The sequence below is a fragment of the Melanostigma gelatinosum genome (assembly GCF_949748355.1).
Source record: "Melanostigma gelatinosum genome assembly, chromosome: 6".
NCBI classification, from domain to species: domain Eukaryota; kingdom Metazoa; phylum Chordata; class Actinopteri; order Perciformes; family Zoarcidae; genus Melanostigma; species Melanostigma gelatinosum.
The window spans coordinates 29,197,683-29,219,694 of record NC_136639.1 but is presented as its reverse complement, the minus strand read 5'-3'; the positions used below and the strand labels follow the sequence as shown (position 1 = coordinate 29,219,694).

General features: G+C 42.2%; 1 protein-coding gene across 1 annotated transcript in view; it reads left to right on the top strand.

The window, feature by feature from the left end:
- Positions 1-22,012, top strand: part of arid3c (AT rich interactive domain 3C (BRIGHT-like)) — a gene marked incomplete at its 3' end in the record, with an annotated part of 98,417 nt that overhangs the window by 65,138 nt on the left and 11,267 nt on the right. Inside the window, exons 2-4 of the mRNA XM_079270237.1 lie at positions 5,418-5,490; positions 16,855-17,038; positions 19,247-19,488. Coding sequence (XP_079126363.1) covers positions 5,418-5,490; positions 16,855-17,038; positions 19,247-19,488 — 499 coding nt within the window. The remainder of the gene's footprint in view (positions 1-5,417; positions 5,491-16,854; positions 17,039-19,246; positions 19,489-22,012) is intronic.

The following is a 22,012-nucleotide window of genomic DNA, read 5'->3' as shown; positions in this document are numbered from 1 at the left end:
TTTACTTGTGAGCAATGCTGCTGTAATCCTGTAATTTCCCCACTGAGGGACTAATAAAGGATTATCTTATTTTATCATTAGTAGGGGTGTATCGGTTCACAAAATTCACGGTTGGGTTGGGTACGATACAGTGGAGCCACGGTTCGGTACGGTTCGGTACAGTAGAAAACTATAAATGCAGAGAAATGTACTTTATTTTAAAATATATTTATTCATTACAACTAACATCATGAAGTTATTCTTTGACTTTGAACAATGATGGAACTATATCTGAGTGACTCATCTTCTGGGGTGTCTTCTTAGCAACACATAAGCATAAAAAACAAAAACTGCTCCTTCATGTGATGTAGTAATGTTACTTACATCTTGTATTGTTACTTACATCTTGTATTGTTACTTACATCTTGTATTGTTACTTACATCTCACAAAAGAGATTTTTAATCTCAATGGGACTACCTGCTTAAATAAAGGTTTTCGATATATATATATATATATATATATATATATATTAGGGGTGTAAGGATACGCATATTCGTATTGAACGCGTATTCGTATTGAACCGTTCGGTACGAGGCTCACGGTTCGGTACGCATGACGAACCGAATACGTTTGAATAAAAAAAAAAACATCTTTTTTTTTTTCTTTTTAAATACCTTTATTTAACCAGGTAGTCCCATTGAGATTAAAAATGTCTTTTGCGAGATGTAAGTAACAATACAAGATGTAAGTAACAATACAAGATGTAAGTAACAATACTACATAACATTAAGGAGAAGTTTTTGTTTTTTATGCTTATGTGTTGCTAAGAACACACCCCAGAAGATGAGTCACTCAGGTATAGTTCCATCATTGTTCAAAGTCAAAGAATAACTTCATGATGTTAGTTGTAATGAATAAATATATTTTAAAATCAAGTACATTTCTCTGCATTTATAGTTTTCTACTGTACCGAACCGTACCGAACCGTGGCTCCACTGTATCGTACCCAACCGTGAGTTTTGTGAACCGTTACACCCCTAATATATATATATATATATATAAATATATATATATTTATATATATTTATAAATATATTCAAGAAGTCTAGCAGTAACAACGTCTCTGTGTCGTCAACAACTGTCAGATCAAATGAAGAAAGTACACATCAATTATATTTTAACAATTATTATTCTCACTTTTCAAATGTAACTGGATGGATTATAAATAATACATAGAAATACATGAATACATGTTCTTCTCATTTCAAGTACAATAATGTCTGCATTAAAGAATAACTGACATAACAGAAAGCTTTTCAAAAATGTGCATCTTAAAATAAAGTAATTCATTTTAGAAAAATGATTTTCACTGAATTGTCCTGCAGCTTTAAATTCACTTCAGTGTGAAGTGATGTCAATAAAAAAGCAACAATATTGTGTATTTTTTCTCTTCTAACTCAATAAATCAGTGAGCAGGACTTTATCTGTGGTTATTAACACTTGTTTCAGCTCTATTCTCTGTTTACATCATTGTTGGTCAGTGAATTCATGTGTTAGGATTCTGATCATTTTGGGCTCTTAGCTTTATTTTCTGTGTCTTCTGAGTGTTCGAGTTGTTCTTTGTCTCGTAGTGTTGCTTCATTTACCACTTTAATAACCATCACGGTGTCTGAACATGTGAGACACGCTGGTTTAAACTGTCCGTGTGAAGAATGAACCGATGGTTGAAGTCTCTGATCACTTTTCTCTCTTTGCAGAGCTTCATGTGGAATAACTTCTCTGACTCACGTATTATTCTCCTGCTCTTCCTTCTCTCTCCTCGTCTCCCCCGGTGTGTCTACATCTCACTCGAGTCAGGAAACGTGTCAGAATACTCATATTTGATTGACTGAGCTGCATCACGTGATGTGATTTACAATGCATTGGTCGGTGTGTTTCCTGCACCTGCACTGAACATGTGCCGTAACGGCTGAAAAAGCTGCGCCGGTTAAAATAGAAGCGCTCTGTCAAAATAAAATCGATCATAGGTCCTGGGTCCGGATACAACGGCGTCTGGGTCAGGATCCGGTCCGCGGTCCGCCAATTGGTGACCCCTGAAATAGGGTATGGAGAAATGTGGGATTTCCCTGGTCCTGGTATAGACTACTAGATGTCTTGAATCATGACATCCCTAATCCCCACTGTACATTCAGCAGTGCAGTCTGTTGGTCTTGTACGTTTCTGCATTCGGTCACAGCAAGTGACGTAGTATGTCGAGCAACACCTGTCGCATGGTTCACTTGGTCTGGACCGAGGTAGAAAACGATACATTGTTGCATTTTAGTTCTGGTCCGGTTCTTGTTCACACTGACGTCTTACAGATCCTGTTGTTTGCAGAAACTTACAATGCCCAGAAACGTTTCTGCCGACTGGGTTGACATTTACATAACGTACATACAGTGTATACATAAATACACGTGGGCTGTCGCTGAGGGTAGTCAACGTGACTTCACCCATTGGTTTGAGGACTACTGTTTTGAAGCCTTGAGTTCTGCTGGAGAGGGCGGAGCTATGTACAACCAAACCCTGTATAAGACATGTTTAGGCAACCAAAACAATTCAAATAAGCTTTCATGAAGTGAAAACACACTGTGAAAAGGGTTAAAGTTTTAAAACAAAAACAAAGACGACTCCAAGACCGGACAAGGCCGTGGTAGCGACCTGTCAATCACTGTGTAGCCCCGCCCTAAAGCATCCCCTGCTTTATGGTCTGTTTGACTCTAAATGGACCATAATGTTGTTGGGCTCTGACCATATGGCTTAAACATGTGCTGTGGACAAAGAGAATCAGGCCTTCACTGTTTCAAGCAAAGGTTTCATCCTGATTTGTAGTTGAGGAGAGCAAAGGAATTTCACACTCAGGTGTGAATTCCCCCCCCCCCCAAATAACCATGGTAACCGCGGCAATCTCATTGGCCGAAGGCCAAGGGGCTCCGGGACCCCTGTGGTTCAGCCGATGTTCTATAAAACTGTCTCCTTCCCCCATACCCATGCTTTTTCCCCTTCGACCTCGGTTGAGACAGGGAGCACACAACTCTCTCTTCGCCTGGACCTTCGTCCTGGACACATGAAGACACATTGGCCTCTCCTTCCCCCCTCCAGCACGACTGAGGCCACGAGGAAGCCACGGCCTTCTCCCCTCCTCAAACCCTGACAAGCCATTTTGCTGGACGAAACAGCCCGCGATAACGAATCTGCTTCAGCGATCCATTCAGTGCTTTTTGCTCCTTTTTCTTTCCGTGCACAAACCGGCACAGAGGAGCCCGACGAAGCCTCGCTCCTCTCCTGACCGATGATTACCGGTAAGACGCACAGACCACGTCGTCTCAACCGAAGTTAAACTGTCCTCCCTGCAGCGAGGATCGTCTGCGTTTCGCTCCAGAGCGAGCTCACGCCACGACGGCACAGCGCCCGCTGCAAAGCCGCGCTGCAAGCAGCCTACCGAAGAAAAAGGACAAATTTGCCACGAACACTTCCACGTTGCAACGAAGCATCGACAAGTAAGATTCTTGGCATTTGGGCATAGCTTAACTTAAATTAACGTAAATTTAATTCAGGCCATTCATTTATATGTTGATATTCCCGTGTTTTTGTGTGTTTAAGTTACTGTCGCGTGATATTGAGGTATTGCGCAATCATTACGGCGCAGAGAAGCGCCGCTGTATTCGTGTATTAACTGCTATGACTGTTTCTTTGGGATTATTTTCATTCATTGTCTTCCACTCCGTGTGGAAGTTCTCTTTTCATTAACTCGACTCGGTGAGTGAGCTGAGGTGCGTGGTTTATCACGGCATAAGTTACCGGCAGTTCAAAGACGACAGCGGTATATTTATGCATGATAGAACCAGCAAGCAGGCTCCCTACCACATCGCACGCCGAAGCGTGATTCACTTCGAGTTCTCGCTCCTTTTTTCTCTTTCCTCCTCTCATGTAACACACACAGCTCCTAGCTCTACACCTGAGAAACCCCGTTGAAACGATCGCCTCACATCACGTGCTGCCCAGGCACACGTGATTACATACAGCAGCCTAACTGCCATTTTGTCCGAGTCACTCGACTCCGCCATCTTTGTAGTTTTTAGCTGTAGTTCTTAAGGCCCCTCCCCTTTTGGCCCGCGTCACTCGACGCCGCCATCTTTGTAGTTTTTAGCGGTAGCTGTAAGACTCTCCTTCCTGTTCACCCACAGACCCACACACACACACACACACACAGACATACACCCTCATCCATTTTATTCATTCTTTTGTTTAGGCATATAAAATTGTATGATAACATTTGTTGGTTGCAATATTAATTGATTTGATCATTTATTATTTTGATTCAATAAACTGTTATACTTTAAGGAGCAGTCGTCTGTGATTACTTGTGCATATGTATTTGATAAGACTGTATGTAGTAGCCTGTGCTCGAACTTAAAACCTTCACTGTCACTGAATGTATAGTCATATGCAGACTATTGACATTATGAGTGACTACTAATTATGAGACTTAGTTTTATCATTTGGTTATTGGTCCCTGTTCGCAGGGTGGTGCCCCGTTTTTATTAATAATCATTAATAATTGTTACATACATCAATAATTCTATTGATGTCAAGAATTCAGTTTCTTAAATGCTGATAACCCAAACACGCTCCTTTAGATCCCAACAATGTACTAAATGAACATCATGCTGTATTGAAGAAGACTTGAAACTAGAGATTGAGACATAAACTCATGTTTACAATGTTTACTGAGGTAATAAATCAAGAGAGAAGTAGAGTCATTTTCTCATAGACTTCTATACAACCAGAGGAGTCGCCCCCTGGTGGACACTAGAGAGAATGCAGCTTTAAGGCCCTTATGCATTGACTACACTTTTCAGACCCGGAGGTTGCTGCCTGGTCCTTGCTCACAATTACGTGGCTTATATAGGATTTACAGTGCGCTACTCTCTGTAGGTATAAGCACAAACAGGATGAAAATGGCCTATGTATAGCTGGATATCAACACCTCTCACCTGGCATTGATGAATACATTTCACTATATTGTAGGTTTGCGCTCAGTGACTGCATCTGCACAGCTTCTCCAAGGGGTTAAATATGAGAAGCTGATGTGACACACGAAGACATACCTCTCTAAGGCGCCCATATGTGAGAAAGCTATTCATGGCCAAAAAAGGTTTTCCTGATATTGTTCCAGCACCAATGTGCCACTGTGTCCTTTGTGTGGAAGGTGTGCGTCAGGCTATCTGCTGCTGATCAGCGGCTGCTGTGTGATACACTCGCTGGGCTCTCGGTTACTCCGAGATTGTCTTGAGGGGAACTCCTCGTCTGCGTTGGTCATAATCTTGAACTCGAGGCTCAAAGGCCTCCCTTGTGTTTATTACTTCATTGATTGATTTCTTTCTCTCTTTTTCAGTTGTATGAATTGGATGATGATGAAAAGCGCAAAGAGTTTCTGGATGACCTTTTCAGTTTCATGCAGAAACGGGGTAAGTGCTTCCACTTCAGTAAAAGAATACGCTTCCTCCCTTACAGAAACCTCTTGATGAGAATTCTACCTTTAAGAGTCTAACATCAGCATCAATCAATCATGAATAACTACGTGCATCTAGACGCCATTGGAAGGCTGGGTATCGGTACTCAATACCTTTTACTTTAGGGGTATAACGGATCATAAAACTCATGCTTTGGATCAACACAAAATAGAAAAATATGAATGTGAAATTGTCTCTTTCAAACTACTGGATTTATTCAAGTTTCTCACCAAAACTACATTTTACAAGATTCCATTTGAACACATTATGGGAACATTTTAATTTACATTGGCTGAATAATCTTTTTCAGTGAACAGAGCCTGAACGCATGACAATGTGTTTAAACAGAACATTGTGATTGGTGGCATGTTAAACATGAAGTCCTATATGGGTGTATCACTTTATTCAATCTTTATATGCTCCCGCTTGGACAAATCATTTATGTCAATAATATTTCTTATCATAGCTATGCTGATGACACCTGAATGTACTTGGCCCTCTCACCTCACGACTTCCTCTGTTGATGCACTGAATGAACAGCTGGATGTCTCGACATTCTCTTCAGCTGAATAAGGAGAAAACTGAAATAATTGTATTCGTGAAAAATGTAGAGAGACTTAAGGCACATAAAGGGCTTAGTACAAAGGACACCGTTAAAAACCTTTGGTGTCTTCATTGATCGCCATCTCACTTTTAAAAGGCTTATGAAGCAATAACTAAATCCGCCTATTAACATTTCAAAAACACAGCCAAACTTAGAGCTCTTATGTCAGAAACTCGTTGGTACTTGTATCTCCAGCGGGGTTAATGACTGTAATACTCTTCCAGAATGTCTCCTCCTCACAATGTGACCAATGGTCTTCTTTCAGTGGCCACGGACATGTGTGGTGGTGTGTTTCCCAACATGAGGATTCTGCCAGCAGCGGCTGTTTCTTTCTGTTGGGGAAATAGATCCGTGTTTAGACCCTTCCATAATATGAGGAAGTTAACCACCACCAGAGAATAAGAGGCACTACCAGTTACAATCTCCTGTACACAATGATTTACACGTCTGCAGATGGGTTTGACCAGTGGCGGCTGGCCAATAGAGGGCCATGGGGCCTGGCCCCACCATGAGCCACACAAAAAAAAAAAATTATAATAATCATAAATTATACAAATCGTCAATATTTGTGTTTTTGAACTGTGGAATGTACCCAGTAATGTGTGTAAAATATGATATCTGCGCAAAATATATGCTTTTCCTGCTCGTGCTCTCCTCCTGTGTGCTCTCTGCTCGTGCTCTCTGTCTGTGTGCACGACACTCTGAGAACGCGCAGCTTGACAGCCTGATCGTTTTGGCCCAAAAGAGGCGGGTCTATGAAGCAGTTTAGCCAATTGCTGATTCAAGATATAAATGAGTGACATACAATTGAGCCAATCAGCGCCCTCAAATAGATTCAGCTTGGGGTCAGAACGATCAGACCCCCTCGCTGCGCGTTCTCATCAGGAGAAGTCTCTACAGGCGAGCACTCCTCCTCCAAGACCCGTTTGAGAGGAGAACTTTGAGGAGATTCTGCAGCCAAAGAGCTGATATCAGATCAGCCTGACCTCACAATCAGACAGCAGACTCGCGGGAAAGGGAAGCAGTACATGAAGCTTCTGTACTAGCTGTACACCAGACAGGTTAGCTAGCTGTATGACGTCATGCTAATCATTTATTTAGCTTTTTAAAACAACGGGGACGGATCCAGCACGGACAGTTACAGGAGTGAGGGATGAGGAGGTAAGGAAACATGAGAACACCAGGGTAGGGAGTGATGGATGAGGAGGTAAGGAGACATGAGAACACCAGGGTAGGGAGTGAGGGATGAGGAGGTAAGGAAACATGAGAACACCAGGGTAGGGAGTGAGGGCTGAGGAGGTAAGGAAACATGAGAACACCAGGGTAGGGAGTGAGGGATGAGGAGGTAAGGAAACATGAGAACACCAGGGTAGGGAGTGAGGGATGAGGAGGTAAGGAAACATGAGAACACCAGGACACACATGAGAACTCTGTCAAGCTACATATTATGCAAAGTGAACATCTTTTCTTCTACATAGCTGTCCTCAGTCTCATCTGCTTAACTTGGTCATGGAGGCATCAACATGTAATAGAGATGTTAAATTAACAGTGAAAACTCATCATAGCTTAATTTAACATCAGTATTCATAATTACACTTCATGTTTACTTCTCCTGATCTTTACCTCCTATAACAAGGTCCATAGGGGCATCTCAATAAATGAACATGTTATATTATATTATATAAGTGTTATTTACTGATTGTTTTCGTGTTGGAATACATGTTAAATATTTAACTGCCAAGTAATAATGCGTGTTTGATACTTACATTTTTTTGCATTTAATCATACTGGGATGTTTGCTGAAATTGATAAGATGGCGCTACCTAGAGCATGTTCCACCAGCCGCCACTGGGTTTGACTTCACCAGCCCGACCTCCACTTACAATCCAATCAAATAGGATGTTTTAGTTTATTTTGGGGAAGAATCAACATTTACCATATTCTACTGACAATGAACTGCTGAGAACACAACACTCTGTAAAGCCTCCTGCTTTCACTCTTCTACATGTGAACCTTTTCTCCAGTATGTTCTGTATGTTTGTGGTAAACATTCATGGTTCTTCATCACATTCTAATATTTACTACACAATATACTATCAACAGTATTGTTTTCCCTTCTTTTCATTTGAATGGTTACATTGTGTGTGTGTCTCTAGCTCGCTACGAGCTGCACTCTACACTTCATGGAACTGAATGTGTTTCAGTTTAAAGACACAGATCTTTGACCTTTGACACATGACTGTGTGAAGGTCGGGAGAACCTGAAGTGTTCTGACTATCTGACCACGGTCCAGCTGTGGGCTGTGACGGTCCAGCTGTGGGCTGTGACAGCCCTCGGAAAGCCCACGCTGATGCAGTAATGATGTAGTCGGGTGGTCACTTGGGTTTAGAGGCAGTATGGATTGTTGTTGCAGCGTTCAATTGGAGATTGATTTTGGACTTAGTGTAGGAGACATTGTCAGTGCCGAGCAGATCAGCAGCAGCCTATCTCCACCGCTCGCCTCTGACAACTGTGATCAGAGTGGACTGCTCCAGATATCCCAATCGATGTTTCTTGAAAACATCACTGTCATTCTGCACTGACAAAGAAATGTCAGGCTCGCTAAGCATTGAAAGGTGTCAAAACCGCAGCCAGGCTCCTTTAACGTTGTTGATGTGTTGGCTAGAATAATATAAGAGCTTTGGGCTTTCCTCTTGGAGCTGGCTGTCATAGTATGTCTTGGTCAGCATGGAGCTTAAGTTTTTGCATTTTGGACACAAGCTCATGTTCACACTGTCCAAACCTTCCTTACTATGTTTGTTCATACCTTTATAATTCCCTGTATTATTTTTGGCAAGGTTTTTTTGGGTGTTCAGGATTGTGAGAAGTGAAACCAACAAGTCTTCCAAACTTAAGGACAAAAGACATTTTATCTGCACGGCCTTCCGAAATGACACATATGAGGGCTTTCTTGAGGATAAGAGGTGATGGACCTCCTCCCTGTAGGCCGACTCATCGTTGTTGTTGAGGTCAAGCACAGTTGTGTCATCTGCAAACTTGGTAATGGTATTGGAACCATGTACAGGCGTGCAGTCGATGGCAAAGAGGCAGGAGAGGACCCAGCACACAACCCTGTGGGACTCCGGTGTTCAGGGTGAGGGTTGAGGAGGTGTGCTTCTCTAATACAGTGGTTTTCAACCTTTTCTGAGCCGCGGTACATTTTTTACATCAAACACCAACAACCAAAGAAGTTACAAAATGACACCTTGTAGCATAATACAGCATGTGTGCTGACACTTTAATGACTCTCAATGAGTTGATCCTTGCTCAGTGTGAAGCCTGGGTCTGTTTCCATGAAAGCGAAATAACTTTCGCAGTTTTGCCTCGAGCTCACCATTTTGTCTTTCTTTTGACCACCACTCTTACTCTGCTTTTCATCTGGGTTACAATGTTGTTCAGTTCAGAGTCTGCATTTTTCCTTTCCAAATATTTCTCCATCGCTGTTCGTCTTGTCACCTCAACCTCTCCCGCGTATCATTTAATTTCCCTGTCCTAAATGAACACGGTCATGACTGCGCTACCTACTGCCACCCACTGGCATGGAAGAGTATTTATTGCTCAGCCAGACACTATGTTGCAGCTCAGACGCTCAACAATGGCAAATCATTTGCAGCAACTAAATAATATTTTTTGGAACCGATTAAGTGAAATTGGACATTTTCCACAGTGGTGGACAATCACTGCTCTAATATACTGGTGTCTGTTGGTGAAGAAGTCCAGTGTCTAGTAGCTGAGGGATATGTTGATGCCAGTCTAAGACACCTGTATTATCTTCCCTCCTTTGGTCTAAATCTGAATTAAAATGTGCTTGTGTAATAAATGCTAGGTTGTGAAAACCATGCAAATCTGTCCGTCCAACAGAGAGGACTGCTGATCAGAATGAATAATTGATGTATCGTTGCTCCACGGTAACCTGGTTGTGGGCGACTTGCATGATAAGTTTAGTATATAGAGTAATGGCCAATGGTTTGTTTCCTCAAACAAGACAGAACCCATTGTTATTCCAAGTACGATACACACATCCTTGTCTACCAGGTGAAAATTTTATTGTCTGATCAGATTTTCATTGGTCTGTTATTGGCTTCCTGGATCTAAAGGTGGGTCTCAACTTGACATCAAACTAACCCACCAGATGGTTTGTTACACAGAAATATCTGAAAAGTCGTCATTGAAAATTGTTTGAAAAAGGACAGGGACTTTAAAAAATAGTTGGTAGGTGATTGGATGAACCATCTATCAATCAAAGTCCTGAAGATGCCGAAAACATCTCCTCCATTGAGAAGAGACTTCAGAGTCGTTCTTTGCTCTTATTTCAACGAAGACATAATCTACAGCTCTGATTTAACTGATGCTATTGCAGCATCTATGCTGTTTAGAATGAACAGTCGCTGCTCAGTGTCCTCACACACCCATAGCTGCCAGTTACTTCTCACAGGACCCTGGTTCATCTGGACCACTGTGGTTCGGACACAATCAAATTACTTGACAAGATGGATTTTCATGTGTGATCCTGTGATATCGCGGGAATCCAGCTGCAGTGCAAGAAATACTTGACAGTCCTCCAGGCCTGAAAGAGCTGGTCCCAGAGTGACCCTTGCAATGGGATCGCACAGCCGCAACGCCAAATTGGGTCAGGGGCGTAAAGTGGGGAGGGCAATGGCCCCTTCCCCACTTCCTACCCGGCGCCCATGCTCGGACCACAGTCACCTTTGAACCCGGCCTTCATTTGGTTCTCAACTAAACATCGGTCAAGTTTCTTGACTGCATCTTGCACCGTTTTAACGCTATCATGCTGCCAATTCTGTCCACAGACAAACAGACAGATGGCAAAGTACTCAAACTGGCTTCTGTGGTGGTTCTGTACTGTAGATGTGTCAGGACCATATATCGCCTTAGTTCGGAAGTGAAAACAAGGACTGCTAATCATCTCATCGGTCACAATATCCAACATTGAACTGATCAGATCTCCTTTCTGAGCAACCATGTCAGAACACAGCTTGTGTTACTTATCATGATTGATTGATTTATGTTGCTAATTAATTGAAGGTTTTGAACTTAGTATAAATGTGAGTCTGCATATGAATCCAGAATCAGTTTGAATAGATTATCCTCTCCCTGTCTGGCATTGTTGAAGGATGCACCGATCCAATCACTCAGGTTGGTATCGGGACCATTACTGACCTGATGAAGAATATCAGGCCCGACTTGATCTCTCAAAAGTAATTATGGTTGTTATGACAATGTAATTATGAAATGTAGTGTTTTCACTAACCCTGGACTCACGTTACCTTACATGGAAATGAATCCAATGAGTTCCCTGCAGCGAGGTATGAAAATATAATACGTGGGGAAAAGATGGAGTTGGCATCGCATCAGTAAAAATGTTGAATCCATGAGCAACACAACCCTCAGTACACTCAGGGGTTTGGCGTCAGTCGTCAGCTTTGTTTCATGGCACAGACAGCTGTGGTGGCGACGCGGCGCAGTATTTCTCTTGTCAGGGAAACATTAATGGCTTGAAACATGCAGCAGATGGTTCAGAACACCTTTGTGACGTTTTCCAGTGTTGGAAGCTGAGACATGAGAGATTCCATCAACAGTAGAGCAGACAATGGCTGTGATGGCCTCCTTTGTGTGTTGATAAATACCCAGGGTGATGTACTGTGGTTATTAATTGATTATTATCTCTGAGGACTACCATCAGCACTTTCTCAAATAAGTCAACTTTTGTCCCCCACCTAACTGCTTAAGAATACTCTGTGGCAGAAGAAAAGGCTACTTGAGAGTTACCTTAAGAAATGTCAGAGTCTTCGATCGGCGTGACACTAAATATTCCTCCTAACTCTGCTGCTGCTTCCTGCTTTCTGTTGTTATGTTGATGTTCTTTAGTGGAGCCTCTAGACAGCGAGCACAGGCTGCTCTTTAAGTTCTGCAACCACTCAAGTCTGTGTTCATTTAATTATGTAGTATCTATTTCAGCACATTATCTTATGTTTCCACACAATGTTCTTGTACAGCTGCTTGTGCTCCGGTTACAGTAGACATATGCATACTTTGGTTCAATGGATAATACGTTACATTCTTCAGGAGCAAAGTGTGTCTTGTTGTCGGTAACAGAAACAGAAACATGCTACCCACTGTGAGTTATGTGCAGAGCTGTTTCGAGGTTGTTGAGGCTAAGACCTCACACCACAGGGAGAAGGCCAGCGCACGTGTCCGGCTGCTTTGCACAGTCGACACGCTGCGATAAGAAATCTACCAAGACTGTTTACAATTATAAGGAATTTAATTCCACTGATGCAAGTACGATTACAGTTAAACATTGGAGTACATACTCCTATGAAATATTAAATCAATAAAACCCCGTTTGCAAAAAAACTCAACTCAGCTCCTCAGGTATAAAAAACACGTCCGTCGTCTGAGAGCCATCACGTGAGAGAGAAAAAAAGTCTTCAAAATCAAACCTCCCACATATTCGTTCGCGACTCCTCCCCTTCCGTCTATTTCAATTTCTATTGGCTAACTTCTCTAAACGCCTATCTCCACATCTCTCTCTCCCTGAGCAGCTAACACATTCAAATCCTGTCAGTTATGACTTACTCCCTTCTATGATAATCCTTCAGTATATAAGCTAGACTTCTGCAACTTGGCAGAAGCTTCATGTCTTATTAGCTACTAATCCTACATCACTTTATGTTTATCTTAATTATGCATTCCCAAAACCCTTATGATTGTGACTAATTATGAATTCTTAATTATGAATTATTAAACACTTTTATTATATCTACTAACTACAGTTTTTTGCTCAAATTTCTTATAAGGTCGAATAAATAGTGGGGCAACAACTTCTTTGGACAGATGAAATCAGAAAATGACAGCCTTTATCAATTTGACACAATGCACAGTTCAGCACAGCTGGTAACACCACTTGGCACATATATGTTTCTCTAAACTTCTTGTTATGCTGCTCAGTTAAAAGTAGGAAAGTCAATAATTACCTTTTAACCGTTAACCGGCAATAATCATTTTCACCAATTCATGATATTGACATGTTTTATTGGAGGTGTACACTACCCACAATCCTGTGTAGCTGCAATGTCTCTGATTGGTGCAGCTCATTGTTTACAGCACCCACACATGGCTAGTGAGCACACGTTTCCAGAGAAAGCTCGGCGCATGTGCAATGGCTTATGGGATGAGTAGTTCTCAAGTAGTTCAAGGTATTTTTGTTACCATTCATCTTGTAGTTGGTCTGCTTAGTCCCATGCTTAACAATCTCCTTAAACGTTAATGCAGTGAATTAACTCACTTCCAGAACTTGAGCTATTCAGAAAGTGGTCAGTCTCTGTTGACCCTTTGACTCTATGACCAACGACTAGAGATGCACCAACCTACCTCTTTAGGTCCCGATACCGGATACGAAGTACCGATCAGATACCAGTGTTAACATGAATCAGCTGTACACACATTGTGTGTAAGTCTTGAGCCTTGACTCAAACGTTGCTTTCCTCACTTTGTAAAACGAAATGCAACAAATAAATACAAAAATTGAACTGTACTGTGTCATAACTGTGCCATCTATCGAACTAACGGTACCAGATACCTGATCGGCATCTTGTCACTCATCAACATCTCATACAACGATTGGTACTGAATAAGGGAAACATGATAGCTGCTAACCCCATCACGTTGACATTATAAGATGATCGGGCTCTGATATATACACAATGATAAATCCATTATTGGTTTGGGTGTTTTCATGGGATTTGTTGACCAGAAGAAATACGGTGATGACCGACGGTGCATGTTCCACCCTCCTCCTCGTCTTCATCTCCAGAGTTGAGCAGAGGTAGATAAACAGTCGCTTTCCCCCGTGACGCTGCATTAATCGTTCATTTCATGGGTTAAAAGAGTAAAGTCAATGAGGAGGAGAAAATCTCATCCCATTATTGGCTCGGAGGTGCAAAGTGAGCGCTTCAGCGATGAAGCCAAGCATAAAGATGATTACTGCACTACCACAGCCCCTGATGCTCCACATTGGTCCAATTACAAACTCCCTGCTGCTTGCAGCTGAGGGATTAATGGAGGACGACTGTTAGACTCCGAGCAAAGTGGATTTCTTCCACCTTGTCCACCATTGCTCATTGTCATAATGATACATGGCCTGATGGGATAGTTTGTGCTGACAAAAGGCCTCCATCCTCACTCTTTTATTCCTTATATCTCTTTCAGGGAATCAGAGAGCCAAATACATCACCCTGGCTATTGAAAGCACATAAATCTTGTTTTAAGAGGCTTGTCTCTGCTCAGATTCTGTCAGACAAAGGCTGAGGCTTTTATTTATTGCCTCAATCCTTGTTTGGTTGGCTATTGTGTCTTCAACAAAATAATAGTTTTACAGATCAGCACGGATGCACATTATAATCAGCGGTCATAAAGATAAAGCTGAAGAGGAGCGTGGAGGCTTAGGATCTCTGTTTGGTATCACAGTGCTGGAGAACTCCGTTCTCCATGAACTGCATTTCAAATGTACGCTACCAAAACCACAAATGTTGTTTTCAAACCACATTGAAGGTGTGTGTTCTGGGGGTTATACGGTGTGTGTTCTGGGGGTTTGAAGATGTGTGTTCTGGTGGTTTGAAGGTGTGTGTTCTGGTGGTTTGAAGGTGTGTGTTCTGGTGGTTCTGGTTCAATTTTAGTTGAGCACCAAATTCACGAGATACAGTGAGATGAATAAATGTACAGTATAAAGACAGAAACACCTTGGCTAAATCCCGCCCCTCAAACGCAGACTGGCAAATCACAGCGTAGCTCCGGTCAGCTGTGACCAGGGTCCTTCAGCTGTCCGGCTCTGCTCCATAGACTCCCATGCATCCGTAGTTCACATTGACTGTGATTTTAATTGGGATGCTTATTCTGGTGATTTAAAAAAAGAAGAAGACGTAAAACTAAATGTGCTAACAGGAAGAATGTGACCGGTGTGTTGCCTTGGTAGCTACTTTGTGATAGTGACCTGTTACTCAAAGCCTCCTTGCACTTCATGATGCATCACTTTAAGCCATTCATGTACGCTGAACGGGAGAGTTACATAAACATTGACAGTACTGTATACCATGTACAACATGTTCATTTCTGCTGTGCTCTTGGGTATTTTAACACGGGGGTCTATTGAACTTTAACCATAGTCATCGTGACGTCATCCATCGGTTTGTGGACTGATGTTATGAAGCCTCATGTTCGCCATTTTGACTGTCACCATCTTGGATTACGGCCATGGCCATCTTGACCATAATGTACTAAATGAACATCATGCTGTATTGAAGACTTGAAACTAGAGATTGAGACATAAACTCATGTTTACAATGTTTACTGAGGTAATAAATCAAGAGAGAAGTAGAGTCATTTTCTATAGACTTCTATACAACCAGAGGAGTCGCCCCCTGGTGGACACTAGAGAGAATGCAGCTTTAACACACGAAGCTTGGGCTTCACTCTTCAGAACCGGAGGTTGCCTCCTGGGATTGACTCCCTTCCAGATCCAGCCTCAGGTTAAGCTAAGGGACTGCAGGGCCACTTTGGACTAAAAGCTGGTGTTGTGTATGTGTAGACGGTTATTGTCAGGGTCTCACCTTGACTTTCTTTATGTGGAAAAAAAGAAACACTCAGCATTTACTTGTACAGCTCGTAACAAAAAGATTGCAAAATATTGTCATATGATGAGTAGAACTTCCTCACTAGATCAGATGTGTTCTGTTGAGCATTGTTTCCTGTCTGTGGACCGACTCATAAAGCTCATGTTTGTGAAGGTTCATTCATTCCCTTCTTTTTGTCTCAAATCAAGCCTCTCCTGCACTTTCTTCAGCACAGAGCGACGTCGAGGCGCTGCAGCCTCACATTGTGTAGAGAGGGGGAACATCAATCTCCTGTTTTAATAGTGTCTCATCTGTCCACATGCCAGCGCCGCGGAATGAAGCAGTAATTACTGGCCTTAATTGATGTGGTTTTACCACCTCAGACGATACTTCAGAGACCCCTCCCCTGCGCACTGTATGGGCCCCGCTGCTGTTGTTTGCACTATATTTCTGCGGCTATCGATCGCTATTATGGTAAATCCGATGGGCACAATGGAACTCTATCAGCAAAATGCAGGTTAATTATCTCAGGGTCAACCACTTTGGAATCCTCACAAAGAGCCGGCCGTTCTCTCTTTACTGCCCGACATTAAATTGCAAATGAAAATGATTGTCTGACTCCCTTTATTGTGTTAATAAGGGGGCGGGGCTGGCACTCATTCATCAAACATTACCTACCGTTTGTATTTGTGGGTTTCAAAGCGGTCCAGTTGTTATTTCATTCCCGTGTTAAGCACCTCTGACTTTATTTAATGCCTGATATGTATGTTTTGTGATTGTTTGTTTTCTTACATAATTAAGATGTAATTTGCCGTGTCGTAAAAATAACACATTTACAATCAATGAGGCTGCTGCCATTGGACGAGACATTTCTAACTTTTTCCTCTCACTCTCTTTGAAGTTATGTTTCCTGCCGTTAACAGAGCTGTCAGATATTTGACCGGCTTGAGATAAATTGGCCTTATAAGACGCCGCAGCAGCCCATCGATGGGAGGAAGCACAGTTAATGGGATTGATTGCGGATATTGTGTTTGCTCTCTGCAGGGACTCCGGTGAATCGGATTCCTATCATGGCCAAGCAGGTGTTGGATCTCTACATGCTCTACAAGCTCGTCACGGAAAAGGGCGGCTTAGTGGAGGTCATCAATAAGAAAATATGGCGCGAGATCACCAAAGGCCTTAACCTCCCTACCTCCATCACCAGTGCAGCTTTCACTCTCCGAACGCAGTGAGTACGAGCGCAGGCTGACAACCTGCACTCCTCCTCCTCCTCCTCACACCGGCCGGCCACAAGCGCTCCATGAGTGCTTCTCTTTGGGTCAGGCCTTCTGTTGCTTTCATTCACCCGCTGTGATTCAAATATGATGGTCTGTGCGTGCCCAGGCGGGTGAACAGCACAGTCATCTTCACTTCCTGCAGCAGCGCTGTGATTCATAGTAATTATCGCCTTATAGACGGCTTGTCATTAAATCTGGAGTCTCAGCATCTGCACATGATGTCTCAGCTCACAGTCCCGTCTCCTCACAGCAGAGTGGCAGACATTATTGTTATGTCGTTCTTTCGTGAGGAATATATTAACCTTGTGTCTTCTGCTTCTGATATAAACCTTTCTGGAACTTAAGGAATCGGTTTTGTTTGATCTGAATGAAAATACAGTTGAAACGTTTCTGTGCCTGAAGGACCCTCAGAGGAGCCAAAAACATGATCAGCTTTGAGGTTTTGTGCTATTCAGCTTCCATGTCAAGTCTTCTTTCAGAAAATATCCAAACTACACCTCCAGCTGTTTATTTTACTTTGTTTATTTGTGTCTGTAGATTTCTCCTAAATATACCAAAAGTGCCTCATTTGCATATTTAAACATGACATTTCAGAAAACTTGTACTACAAAATATAATTGTCTCAATGTGAGTAATCAACTGGTGAAGTTTCATCGTTTCATCTATGAGTTCATTTTCTGACCCTAATCACTTCTCTTTGCTCAGTGCTTTATGATTTATGATATAAAGATATATCTCAGATCCTCTGGAGAAACCTTCACTCGAACACATCAACGAAATTAAACTAGAATACTAAACCTGGCTTCTTCCAATGTTCAGATCTCGGTTATTGAAATTCATGCAAATGATGACATATTCAGTGATAAGATACCGAAGCTACTGAAGTAACGTCCGGAATTACTTTCACCAAAACCTCAGCGAGTGGTTTCCTGTGTGTCGCTGGACCTTCACAGGAGACGCACGGAAAAAAGAGCAATTACATTTCTGTGTGATGTCACAGAGTCACGTGCACTGTGGTCCATGGAGTCACGTGCACTGTGGTCCATGGAGTCACGTGCGCTGTGGTCCATGGAGTCACGTGCGCTGTGGTCCATGGAGTCACGTGCGTTGTGGTCCATAGAGTCACGTGCGCTGTGGTCCATGGAGTCACGTGCACTGTGGTCCATGGAGTCACGTGCGCTGTGGTCCATGGAGTCACGTGCGCTGTGGTCCATGGAGTCACGTGCGCTGTGGTCCATGGAGTCACGTGCGCTGTGGTCCATGGAGTCACGTGCGCTGTGGTCCATGGAGTCACGTGCGCTGTGCTCCATGGAGTCACGTGCACTGTGCTCCATGGAGTCACGTGCGTTGTGGTCCATGGAGTCACGTGCGCTGTGGTCCATGGAGTCACGTGCGCTGTGGTCCATGGAGTCACGTGCGCTGTGGTCCATGGAGTCACGTGCGCTGTGGTCCATGGAGTCACGTGCGCTGTGGTCCATGGAGTCACGTGCGCTGTGGTCCATGGAGTCACGTGCGCTGTGGTCCATGGAGTCACGTGCGCTGTGGTCCATGGAGTCACGTGCGCTGTGGTCCATGGAGTCACGTGCGCTGTGGTCCATGGAGTCACGTGCGCTGTGGTCCATGGAGTCACGTGCGCTGTGGTCCATGGAGTCACGTGCGCTGTGGTCCATGGAGTCACGTGCGCTGTGGTCCATGGAGTCACGTGCGCTGTGCTCCATGGAGTCACGTGCGTTGTGGTCCATGGAGTCACGTGCGCTGTGGTCCACGGAGTCACGTGCGCTGTGGTCCACGGAGTCACGTGCGCTGTGGTCCACGGAGTCACGTGCGCTGTGGTCCACGGAGTCACGTGCGCTGTGGTCCACGGAGTCACGTGCGCTGTGGTCCACGGAGTCACGTGCGCCGTTAGAAGCCCTGAGGCTGGTTGAGGATGTGGACAGAGGAACTACGTCATGTTCTTATCATTTGTAACTTGTGCTCAGTGCTGGAAACCAAAATAATTCAAATGGAATTCAAACCGTTTCATTTTTTCAGGTAAACCCAAGAAATGATTTCACAGACATTGTTTGAACGGTCACTCAAGGACTGTTCTTTTCAATCTTGCTTGATTGACAACATGAGACAGACAGCCTGGTAAATCGTTGCTGTCTTCCTCCCCGCAGGTATATGAAGTACCTCTACCCATACGAATGTGAAAAGCGGGGACTGAGCTCCCCCGGTGAGCTTCAGGCAGCTATCGACAGCAACCGGCGGGAAGGCCGCCGGCAGAGCTACGGCTCCGCCATCTTCAACTACTCTCCCGTGGGCCCCCCCTCCCTCCTGTCCTCACCAAAGATGCACATGTCCCACCTATCCATGCCCACTCACAACAGTGGCCACATCTCCCTGCCTGTGATCAAGAAAGGTAACGTAAGACTCCACGAGACATGAGACGTGACAGAATAACTCACCACTCTGCTCTCACGTCTCAAAAGTTCTGTTTTCATTCAATCATTGATTGAAGCTGGTTCTACTTTCAGGAGAGTTAAGACGCTTTCTAAGACACTCGACACGCAGATATTTCACGTTCAAAGATATTTCACATTCAAAGATATTTCACATGGATGAATTGGTATTTTGACCCCTTTTCCTGCTCGGCTTTTAATTGTCGACTGTATTTAAGAAGTGGACAGAGTGTGAGCCCGTCCACTGGTTTGTGGAATAAGGTGTTGGCTTTTGGCCGTCGCCATCTTGGTTTTTTGCAACCAGACACGCAACTGTCCCACTGCCTCTCCTACAACTGAGCAAGACACAGACTTTTTGGTTATTTTGTGTATTTTTGTAGTCGTTTTGCATCTCTGAAGTCGTTTTAAGAGAAACAACATGTAGTCCTTTTGCATTTATTTGTAGTTGTTTCCTGTCTCTTTGTAGTCCTTTTATGTATCTTGGTTGCTTTGGTCTCTCTATCTTCTTTTATGATGTTAACTGAAGTAATAAATCAAGTGAGAAGTATTCATTTCCTCATAGACTTCTATACGACCAGAGGAGTCATGAAGATGATTAGAAAGAATGTTAAGTCACTTCTGCAGCGGCTTCCTTTTTGTCCGTTGGCTTATAACCCTTCAAAGGGTTGACTTTGGTTGACAGTATCTTAACAAGTACAGGTGAGTGGAGATACTTGGTGAAGAACAGTAGATCTGTTCAGAAGAAGAAAGTGCAGCAGCAGAGTGACAAACATGTCATGTCTCTCTTAACGACGCACTGATGGAATAATGTCTGAATATACTTTTTACTGAGTTCACCGTGACATTATTTGCTATTTTTTGAAAATTGGCCTTTATTGTTGAATGGATGTGCTGGACACTCCTAGAGGACAATAAGAACATGTGTGTGAACCAACTCTTCATCAGTAACCCATCTACAAAGAGTAACCTGGTACATCAGCGTCACAATCAGCTTCAGTGGAATCACAAATGAAGCGAGCGTGCACGGTGTGAGGAGATAACTCACGCTGTGATGCAAACATCTGTTTCTGAAGGAGGATTCATTTCCTCCTCACCAATGCTGTCAAAGGTTCCTCTCCATGTATTACAGAGATTATTGCGTGATTGTTTCCCGGACACTTAAGAAGAAGTCAGAGTGTTCACATCTCAGAAATATATGTCACAATAGCTCTTCATTCATACTCATGCAACTTGCGGGTAGTACGGTCGCTTCCCCCGAAGAGGAAGCAACTTGCAGGACTTCCTCATATCTTCCGACACCACGAAGAGCATGGGAGCACTCTGATGACGGGAAGAACAAATAGCATCTGTGTGGCGTGCCATGGAGACATCAGACATGTCTGGAGAACAGTTATTTCATGAAACACACCAGCCTATAATAATCCATATTTAGCCCACGTGGTAACCTGCAGATCGGCATGTCAGCTGCATCTCTGGTCACGTTGTCAACAGGCAGTTCACTTCCTCTTAGGAGGTTATTATTGTATTATTGTATTATATATACATATGTATATATATATATGTATATATATATATATATATATATGTATATATATATATATACATATATATATATATGTATATATATATATGTATATATACATATATATATATACATATGTATATATACATATATATATATATATACATACATATATATATATATACATATATATATATATACATATATGTATATATACATATATATATATACATATATGTATATATACATATATATATATATGTATATATATATACATATGTATATATATATGTATATATATACATATGTATATATACATATATATACATATATATACATATATATATATATACATATATATATATATATACGTATATATATATATATATATATATGTATATATACATATATATATATATATATACATATATATATATATGTATATATACATATATATATATATATATGTATATATACATATATATATATACATATATATACATATGTATATATATATATGTATATATACATGTATATATATATATATATATGTATATATACATATATATATATATATATATATGTATATATACATATATATATATATATACATGTATATATACATATATATATTTATTATATTTATTATTTGATTCCAACACTAATATGGAACGCTGAGTAAAGGAAGAGAGCGTCCTTTATGAGATGCTCATCCCAGAAACTCTGCTTTAACAATAAGTTAGGCTTTGAAAACCAACTCATGAGAATGAAAGGAATGAAAATGTCTGAGAGACATTATGATGATAGCGTTGTCGATTTGACATATTCACAGAAACGAGTACATTTCAATGAGAGCAAAGACAACACAGTGAACATGAAAGCTCACTGATAAATATTATCTATATTCTCAGACTGTCACACGCAACCTACTGACAGCATGCAGACGTGTTTAGAGACAGATA